At 27.7% G+C, this 10,300-nt stretch overlaps 1 protein-coding gene across 8 annotated transcripts; it reads left to right on the forward strand.

Annotated features, from left to right (window-relative positions):
- On the forward strand, window positions 1-8,998 carry LOC139816071 (uncharacterized). Of its 8 annotated transcripts, none has more exons than XM_071783389.1 (13): window positions 1-395; window positions 1,240-1,474; window positions 2,784-4,376; window positions 4,811-5,169; window positions 5,899-6,014; window positions 6,103-6,330; window positions 6,421-6,612; window positions 6,729-6,974; window positions 7,674-7,856; window positions 7,992-8,046; window positions 8,188-8,397; window positions 8,474-8,568; window positions 8,780-8,998. In XM_071783389.1, exons 4-13 carry the CDS (start codon window positions 4,995-4,997, stop codon window positions 8,861-8,863), a joined length of 1,584 nt encoding a protein of 527 aa, XP_071639490.1. In that variant the 5' UTR covers window positions 1-395; window positions 1,240-1,474; window positions 2,784-4,376; window positions 4,811-4,994; the 3' UTR covers window positions 8,864-8,998. The 8 variants fall into 8 exon arrangements, with proteins under 8 accessions (XP_071639490.1, XP_071639491.1, XP_071639492.1 ...); XM_071783390.1 differs by having other exon boundaries at window positions 3,225-4,376; XM_071783391.1 differs by lacking the exon at window positions 2,784-4,376 and having other exon boundaries at window positions 1,201-1,474.
- The last annotated feature ends 1,302 nt before the right edge of the window (window positions 8,999-10,300 follow it).

The following is a 10,300-nucleotide window of genomic DNA, read 5'->3' on the forward strand; positions in this document are numbered from 1 at the left end:
AAAACGTAAGCTTAAGAAAATCGATCAATATCCCAATCGAGTATTTTCCTCTATTGGGGTTTTACGGACATCAGTACAATACTTGATTGGAGTTGGTCGGGTTTCTTACGTACGCTTACGTTTTACGTCCTTACGCGATTTTATGTGTAAAGGCCTTAAAGCCCGGTCTACATAGGCCGCAGTTCGCAAAACGCAAGACACACGCACAGTCTACATGTCAATCTAACCTCTCTGTGTATAGAGGTTAGATTGACATGTAGACTGTGCGTGTGTCCACGTGTGTCTTGCTGGGACTTTGAGCGGCATGGTTATGTTCCGAGTTTCTTGTGGAAAATTGAGATTTTGTGAAAAATTGTTGACCCGCGTTCACGCCTTCCTTTTGTCACACCTCTCTGGTTTGTTTCCCTATTAATTTTGTGTTATATATTATACTAATTTTGTTGTATTTGACTGTTTTTCATGATATTGCTGAACTTGATATAACCTAACCTAACCGTGTGGTATATATTGCATATATCAATCTCACTTTTCGCAACCTTGTCATTAATAGAGATTATTAGTAGAGAAACCGTACGTCTCACTTTCATTAATCTCTGGTCTGTATTTATAGGCCTGGGCACATAGAAAATCTTAAGCAGTAAAGATGAGTTGGAAATCAATACAGTTTGGATACTACCGCTTATGTTATGTCTTAATTTCTTGACTGTGTTTGGCTGATATTTTCTTACTGCTTACGTTTTAACTGCTTAAGTTTTCCTATGTGCACATCAGGCCTTAACACGGTTATGTAGAACAATCTAAAAATATTAGTAATAATTTCCTTCTTTATTCCCAAGATATTGAAAGGTAAATTTATATATATGTATAATATATATATATATATATATATATATATATATATATATATATACATATATATATATATTATGTAATAAAATAGACATAGTTGACTTTATATACATGATATGTTATGTGGTTATTATGAAATAAAGACAATATGACAATATCTTTAATTTTCAAATACTAAAAGCTGTTCTGAAAGTTAGGAAGAAAACTTGAATCAACTTCTTCAAAATATTTCAAAGAAACATTTATTTCCTGTTATGCCTTTATTAAATCATGTTTAGCAATTATTGTTACCTGTAGTGTATCTATAACTTATTTGCTTCTTCTTGTTAAAAATTTATATTTTATTTTTAGATATCTGATGACTAAGAGTTAAATATTAATATTTTACAGTTTAAAAAAGAGGAAGAAGAAAAAGAAGTGCATGGAGGGGTAGTAAATTATAAACGAATACTTATATGTGTAAATCGACAACTATTAGTGATGGATGGCAGTGTAGTAATGGATGAATACTATAATAATGCGCCTTAATTGCTTCTAAACAAGAATAATTTTCTGAAACTGATTAATCTATAAACAAGAAAGAAATAAAATTCTTATCAGCGTCCGCAGCACTAAAAAAATTAATGTAAGTAATGACAAAAACAATTATTTATTCTGCAGTTCTATATATACTGCTTATATTTTACCAAATGCAATCATTACAAAGAAAACGGATACTGTAACTGTTATGAAATCCAATCAATATACATTTACAAAGTTTATTTTGCAAGGAAACAAAGAAATAAATTCAGGAATATTTTTTGAAAAAAGTATACAAAAGTAATATGTTTAGCTTATGCATAAAATAATACTATATTCTACAAAAGTATTCACTTTTTAATAATTTTGCTGAGGTAACGAGAGACATCAATTAAAGATAGATACTAATCATTACACAAGCATATCAATGTATTTGCAAAATGTATTGAATTTACTTAATATTTCTCTTTTTTTATAATAATCAATTTTACTCATTATTCTATGTAAAAAAGTATTATGGTAAAGTTATGAAAAAGTGAATACCCTGACAAGATATTTCATATTTTAGATTGAAAAATATAAGGATAATATCACGGAAAATATTATTGGATCTCATAAGTGTTCGGCATTCGACAAAAGTATGGTCCATTCTCGACGTTGATATATACAACCTTTTTCTTAATATCTTGAAAAGCAAATAAATGGAGATTATGAGATTTAGATATTATTTTGAAAAATGAATCAATTATCACGTGTTCTATACACAGAAACTGTACATTATGTTTATATCCTAAAATATAAGATTCATTTTTATATAAAACAATTTTGAATATTTCAATTATATCACCAGTTAAACTTTCAAAAAATCTGTCATCAGTTTTTGTTTTTCTGTTATAACAAGTAGTAGTGTATATGACATTTTTATAAACTGCTTTATTAAAAGCTTTTACATCTTCTAATCTTATATCCGCAAAATTATTATTTAAAACTTGTTTAATATTTGTATTTAGATTATTATCTTTCGCTAAAAGAATTACACCTGAATTGGTTTTCAACTCTGTTTCTTTCAATATAAGATGATTACGCAAAATATTTTACAGAAACGGAAGGTTTATTATCAGATGTACTTAACAACTCGGTTTCTAAAATAGTTTTCTGGATTAGACGTTTAGACATTTGTATTAAAGCTCCTTTCGGACCAGTTAATTTCTGCTTTAGCACAAAAATTCCATTTTCATAAGGGAAAGCAGAAGTCGAAGAGAGTGGGCCACTTTTATATACGTTATCAACAACATGAAGTAATGCATGAGTATTGAAATTCATACTACTTTTTCCATAAAATTCTTCACATTGCGCAGTGAAATACATAAGATCAATCTTACATTGTCTTAAATCTTCTATTGTTATACTTTCAGATAAAAGCTTATGTGTGCAACGAACTAAAAGCGCAAAAGAACTTAAATATTTTGTTTTCATTATTCCCAAAAGACATGGAATGCTAAGATATAATATCCAAGATCTCCATTCACTTGCTTTCCATTTTCCACTATTAAATGATCGCGGTGATCTGTGAATTTCACTTGGCAGTTTAATACTTAACAATCGTTTCTCAATATTTCTTATATCACTTTTGGATAAATTATATTCTTCTTTTCTGTTATTTGTCCAAAACTTTGTCCATAAAGTATTAGCAACACCAAGCAACATACCATGCATATAATCAAACGGAAATCCCCAAACACAATCAAAATTTTCCAATTGAGTAATTTCTGCGAAACCTTTAACACCTTTAAATGGTCTGCCTATTTCTTCAACGTACTTTATGTTTTTAATATATGAATCATGGTCTCTTAAAGGCGGATCATCATCCATAAAAGGGTATCGCATAGCACCATTGAAATACTCTCCATACTGATAGCACCAACTACAGCCAAAATAACCGTTAAATTGGAAGCGATTTTGTATTATAGGCCGGGCAACAGAGTCAACCGATGAACAAAGGGGTTGTAATATAAAATTACATTTTTGACCATTTTCCATGTCTATGATAATACCATTTGTCATCAAATCACGAATCTGATTGATAAAAACATTTATATATAAATTCATAAATTGTGAGCTAGGTTCAGAGTTTGTAATCCACATTCCTGCAAGTAATATATTTCTAAACCGTATTTTTAGCGGCAATTCATTAATTATTAGTTGGATGGGCCACATAGAACTTTTGCTACTTTTAGAAATAGGTGCACCATCTAAATTAAAATTAAAAGTTAATAATACTGTTTTTTCGCGTTTATTATTGTAAAGCCTTCTATATAATTCACCGTCGTGAATATCAACGATATTATTTAAATTTTATTTTTTAGCCTATTCTCAATATCCTTAATGTTTTGAAATAATAATTTGCGCACATTTGAATTTTGTAAAAGAACCTGTACTTGATATTTTACATCTGTACTTACGAAACAGTTGGAAGAATTAGTACTCATTTTATATGTTTCTTGACATTTCTCGCAATGCCGATAAGTAGTTGTTAACAAATCTTTTCTATAAAATTTGTCTAATAAACAATTGCATTTACTACAATAAAATATATATTGAAATAATTCTTCTGGAGGATCCAAACGTTTGCTTATCACATATTTCGAATTCATAAAATTTGAAAACTTAGGACCCGCCCAAATACTTGCCATATTAAATAAGGCAAACCTTGCTTCATCTGAACTATTGAAACGAACACAGTAACTGTGTATCATTTGCACAACTTCATCAACAGTCGTTTTAGAACTTTCAAACATTATGGTATTGTCATGTTTTATGTTTGCGTCATTAATAATTATTGCTTCAGTATGACAAGGATCATTATCCTCGATTCCTTCCTCCATATGTCTGTTCTGAAATAAATCTTCATCTATAGAGCAAATCTTTTCGTTTTCACTGTTGTTGCATCCGTCACAATTCGTAGTAGTATCATCAATTTCTTCAGAGACAAGCATCTCTTCGTTTTCGTACGTATTATTACGTGAAGTAGTATTTAATTTAGATGTTTCAATATAATCTTTTTTAAAATGTAAATACGTTTCTTTTGATTCATATTTACTACGATTTTCTGTAAAAAGACACATATATTATTATTGATTAAATAACAAATTATGCATGTGTGTATACTCGTATATATTATATGTATAACACACACACACACACACACACACACACACCACACACACACATATGTATATACATACGTTTACTAAAATCCTGCCACCGTCTCCAAGTTTGTTTTGTTACTAAGGGAATTTTACTATTTTTATCCAAAAATAGTTTATTGTATCTTTTTCTTTTTAAAGATAAATTATCTTTATCCATTTTATCTAATTTTGAATTAATTGCTTATAATTAAAAGGAATCGTTATTCATAAAGATGAATCGAAATTGTTTATAGGATTCAGATTGTGTAAAGCGTACGGATCATCAAAACATACACATATAATAGACGGAGCGTCTCTGTAGAAAATACGCGCATCGCTATATAGTCCACGCACCACGCATGCGCACAAAGATCTGGCAGAAAGATTTCCCTCCATTTTCCGTATTAACACTGCCGAGCGGCAACAGCACGTACAAACATGTTCACTTACGTTAAATTTGAAGACGGAATAAAAGCAATTGTGGATACAAAGGACATAGTAGATTTTAATATAAAAGACATACAATATGAGAAAAAATACCAAGTTAAATGGGACGATGGTCACTTTTATTACGGAATAATAGGACGAATGCAACAGAAAGCAATTCTAGAAGGTATATATATAGTATATAGTATTAGGGTAAGAAACTCAATAATGTTATATCTTGAAAATTTTAATCTCTTAGTAAGAATTGTATTCTTAACCCTATTTCCTCCAACCATGCCCTTTCGTATCACGCGAGTTTATCAAAATTTCGATGGGACACGAAAGTGCATGGTTGGAAAATTACATCAGTGTTGGAAAATATTGTTTGTAAAGTATTATATAAAGATAATTTTTAAAATAATGCTTTCTGTTTAATGATACAAGTCAACGGAAACATTATCTTATATTTATTATTATAGAATATAGTTAGGTTAAATGAGGTTAGAATTTTGAATAATGCTTGTATCATCGTTACATTACAAATAGGAAGCATTCAACATAAAGTGCACCGTGTTGATACTGGCATAATAAAATACTAATGTTAAATGATTTATTTGTAAGACTTCCCTTTACAGTAAATATCAGACGTTATATAATCGTTTAGATTTATGAAAGATCATATATAACTGCCAAGTGTAAAGTAATGTAATTGCATACTATAATGTAGTGTATATAATTGGCCTTATTTTAAAAAATAAACAAGTATATACTAAAGAGTACTATATTTTATAATATAATATTAAATATATTATTTTGTACACTTTAATATTATGCATGTATATAACATATATTTATAAATTTATTTATGAAAATAATCACGATCATTCTGTACTAAATATCTTTTTTTATATGATAGAAACCAAAGAAGCAGTTGACGTAAAAATAAAATGTAAAAGAGTAGAGTTTTCGCCTCTGAATCTTTGCATCTCAGCAACAGAAGTTGAAAGTGAATCAGACGTTGACGGCAAAAATGTAACTTTTTTATAAATACATGTTTGAAAATATTTTATTTTCTTTCCAAAGTAGACTTTAAACAAAAAGTTACACTAAATTTTTTCAGAGCTTAAAAGGAGACGATATAAAAAACAGAATTGCTGCAAAAATCAAGAAATTAGACACTGCATTAATTCAAAAAGATAATAGTAAAAAATTGTCATCTAATACTAACAATGGAAGTCATGTAAACAAAACAGCCAAAGTAAAAGATCATTTTCTAAGCAAGAATGTAAAAAAAAAAGGGATGTTATCTAAAGAAGATGGAAAAAATGAGAAACAGAATCAAATAAAGGTAAATACATTTTTATTCATAATTATAGTTTATTTTAACTAAAAAAATACAATAATATAAGTTTCTATTTTATTATTCATATTTTGACAGAAATCATCAGTTTCTGTAAAAGATTCCAGTAACAACACTTTGAAACAATCAATATCGCAAATAGATAAGAATAAGTCCGACAAACAACATGAATTAATAAAAGGCATGACAGATAATCACGAACAAGGTGAAAAACGTAATGACAAAGTTGTTTTGTCAAATACAGAAAAAGTACATGATTCAAAGGAAAAAGTAAGTTGGTACTGTTTGTAGTACAAAAATTTTAATGATTCTTTTTACAAATGTGACTCAGAAGTTGTAGTTTGCAGAAACATATCTTGTTATATTATTTCTAGTTGTATTTCCAGTTTTTATTTATTTTCCAGGAAATGGTATCACCAGCTGTGATTACCAAGAGTAATTTAGAATTGGGTTCTACGCAATGCTCACAGAATAGTTTGATCATTAATGATAATTTTGATACATTACATTCATGTACGAATAATGAAAAAAGTGTTTGTAATGACAATAACAGCAAAACTATACATAAAACTCAACTTGAAAACAATTCTACTGAGCTTAAAAAAGGATCTAAAGATAAATTATTAAAAAAGGTAACATTAACCTTAATTTCTTCTCTTAAAACTGATGCTTTGAGTTTGCAATTAATACCTCATTCTTCGTGGATTTGTTTTTGATATTTTATGAATGTATCAAATTACTTTTTGGAGAAAAAGGAGAACTTGAAACAGGAAACAAATTGTTTCTTTCTTTAAAATATTCACGAAACATTGAAAAAATATTCATGAAGAATGCGACTAATTCGGAATTTAGATCAAACGTTTTTCTACATTGCAAAGGCCTCAAATATCATATTCTAAATAATCTAGAATTTACACAAGATTAAATTTTCCTTAATATAAATTAATAAAGATTTCCAAAATTAAGTAATTTTAGAAATCTTTATTAATTTATATTAATGAAAATTTAATCTTGTGTAAATTGTAGATTATTTATATAGAATATGATATTTGAGGCCTTTGCAACTTGTTGACAGTTTAATTGTTTCACAGTTTTTTAACTATTACTGTTCAAACTGTTATAAAATAACATTTTTTAAAGATTTACTTGAATCTATTTCAAATTAACAGCAGCAATGTATTGAAACTTGAATTGTATTGATTTTGTAAAATTTAATATTTAAACGTTTTTTTTTAATGTAATATTTCATGGTGTAGAATGACTTATTATACAAAATCTATATTGTGTCATATATAATTTATGTAATCTATGTATATATTTTTTATATAAAGTGTACAGATGGTACTATAAATAGAAGTCAATTCGATTTCGGCTACAAATCAAAAAAAGGAGGGATATCTGCGAACAAAACTGGATTAGATAATACATCTAATATAATAAATAACCTGTATTCCTCAAGCAAGGTCGGGAAGAGAGGAGACAAGGAAGTAAATAGGATAGAAAATAATGAAATTGTAAGCGTTAAAAATTTTTATTTAGATTATTGAAAAGTAATATGAATGAAATTTGTAGCCTTTTAATGCATAAAAATTAAGCAGTAATATAAATTGATTTAATATAAAATTAATCCAGAAATAATTTATTTACAGAGCGATCATACTGCATTAGAATATAAATCTAATAAAAACAGAGAATTTGACAAAAAAGGTAAAAAATATTTTAATATTTTTCAATAACATTAATAAAGATTAATTGATTTAATAGATAAAAAAAAATAAATATTTTTAACAAAGGTAAACTGATTTAATAGATAAAAATATAACTAAGTTATTCATATTAATTTATAGATAGAAAAATTGCAAAGAATGAATGAAGATCTGCAAAGACAAAATTTGAAATTAAAGAATGGAATTAAAAATAAAGAACAAGTCATTAATGATTTAATGAATTTAAATATGCAACTTCAAAAAAAAGTGATCTTAGAATATCCCAAAGTTCATGAGAAAAATGAGGAAATTCAAATAAAAGTCTTGAGTAATTTCGATGAACTCATGCGTACGTATCTCTTACTATTAGTAAATCTTTTATTTATATAATATTTCTTTAAATAATAATTTTTTTTAAATAATAGGCATGGTGTCCGAATATTTTAAAAGAAATCCTATGACGCAACAAAATCAAGTTGGACAGCTTCCTGTAGGTTATAGAAATATTGAACGTAACGAGGTAGATATGAAAACTATTTAACTTTTAGACTCTGATTTTAGACTATTTAACTCTGATTAGAGGGACTCTACTGTCTTCCGAATTGGAAATAGTTATTTATGTCACACGTGCGTGGAAAGTGGCCCATTCCGCGCGCGACGCGCGCGTGATGGGCCACTTTCCACGCACGTGTGATATAATATAATTTTAATAAGTTTTGCTGTACTTATAGGTTTATCTTGGTTATGGAGTATACATATGTGCACGTCAATATGATACAGTATGTGTAATCTCAAATCATTGCCACAGTTTGTGAAAAATTTGGCTATCGCTGTTTTTGGCATTAAAACTCTTCAAGAAAGTTCAGTGACTGGTATTACATCAAATAGAAATAAAAATAAAGTACAAACTGCACCTAGACCAGCACTAGATTCTACAAAATTACAAGCCATAAGGGGTAAATTGTTACAACATTTAAATAATTCATTGCGTATATCGTAATTTACAAAGTATTTCTTTTTGTTTGTAGCTGCTGTTAAATATTATGCAATGTCTGAGAAAGGTCATGATGAAGTAACAGCAGACTTTCAAGCACAACAAGTCGGAACTCATATCGCACACAAAATTTATGAACTCAATAACTTGCCAACTCGAAAAGAAAAAAAGGAAGAGATTAATCCTGCGGAACTATGTGATGATCCAATTAATGTTGAAAATACTGAACCTGATGATCGAAATGATCGTAATACACCAGAAAACAATAATTCCAGCGAGTCTAGTTCTCACTTAGAGACTCAAGCAGACAACAATACGTCGGAAGAAAAGTCTGTGTATGACGAATCATTAGATTATAATAATAAAGAAAATGAAGAAAGTTCAAAATTTTCTGAACAGGAGGACGAAAGAAAGGAAAGCATGCAAAGTTCAACGTATGATACTACTGATTCCAGTCAAGATAGTGCGGATGATATTGAGTGAACTTAAATTAAAATCCTCTATTTCTTTTTTAAATAAATTATTATTATTTTTCAATAAAATTATATTATTATCTAAATACAAAGTCGTATAATATATTGCAATAAATACTCTAAGTCGTTCTATGGAGCTATTTCCAGTTAATTTTTATTATAATAAAATATTTTTGTTTGTACATGTTTATACATGTTAATACATTAAACATTATATGCAATATATACGTATAATAAAGAAAAGTTTATTTTAAATAAAAAAATTTTAATACAAAAATTATTCCTTTATTCATTTTGTACATTTATATGCTATTCTATCATCAAACTTTGATTATATGTTATTCTACCTTATTTTTCTAAAACAATGACTAATTAGTACCGATATAGATTGTACTGATCAGTCATTGTTTTATAGACTAAGGTAGAATAACATATAATCAGTTTTTGATAAAATAACATACATATCATAGTTTTGTAAAGAATAAGATAGAATAACATACATAAGTTTTTAGAAATTTTTCCTACTTATGATACAAAAATATTAATTAATATACAGATAATAGTTAGAGTTACATTAGATAACATAAGTATCAATGCATTATAATTATTTGTACAGAATAAGATAGAATAACATACATAAGTTTTTAGATATTTTTCTGTACTTATGATACAAAAATATTAATTAATATACAGATAATAGTTAGAGTTACATTTATAACACGAGTATCAAGGCATTCTAATTATTCGTAAAGAATAACATTGATAAGAATTTGATTCTATATAAA

The sequence above is a fragment of the Temnothorax longispinosus genome, chromosome 7 (genome assembly GCF_030848805.1).
Source record: "Temnothorax longispinosus isolate EJ_2023e chromosome 7, Tlon_JGU_v1, whole genome shotgun sequence".
NCBI classification, from domain to species: Eukaryota; Metazoa; Arthropoda; class Insecta; order Hymenoptera; family Formicidae; genus Temnothorax; species Temnothorax longispinosus.

Coding starts and splice junctions, on each gene's coding strand:
- LOC139816071 (XM_071783391.1), top strand. CDS start 4,995: ATGTTCACTTACGTTAAATTTGAAGACGGAATAAAAGCAATTGTGGAT. Junction 5,170..5,898: donor ACAGAAAGCAATTCTAGAAG/GTATATATATAG, acceptor TTTATATGATAG/AAACCAAAGAAGCAGTTGAC. Junction 8,047..8,187: donor AAACAGAGAATTTGACAAAA/AAGGTAAAAAAT, acceptor ATATTAATTTAT/AGATAGAAAAATTGCAAAGA.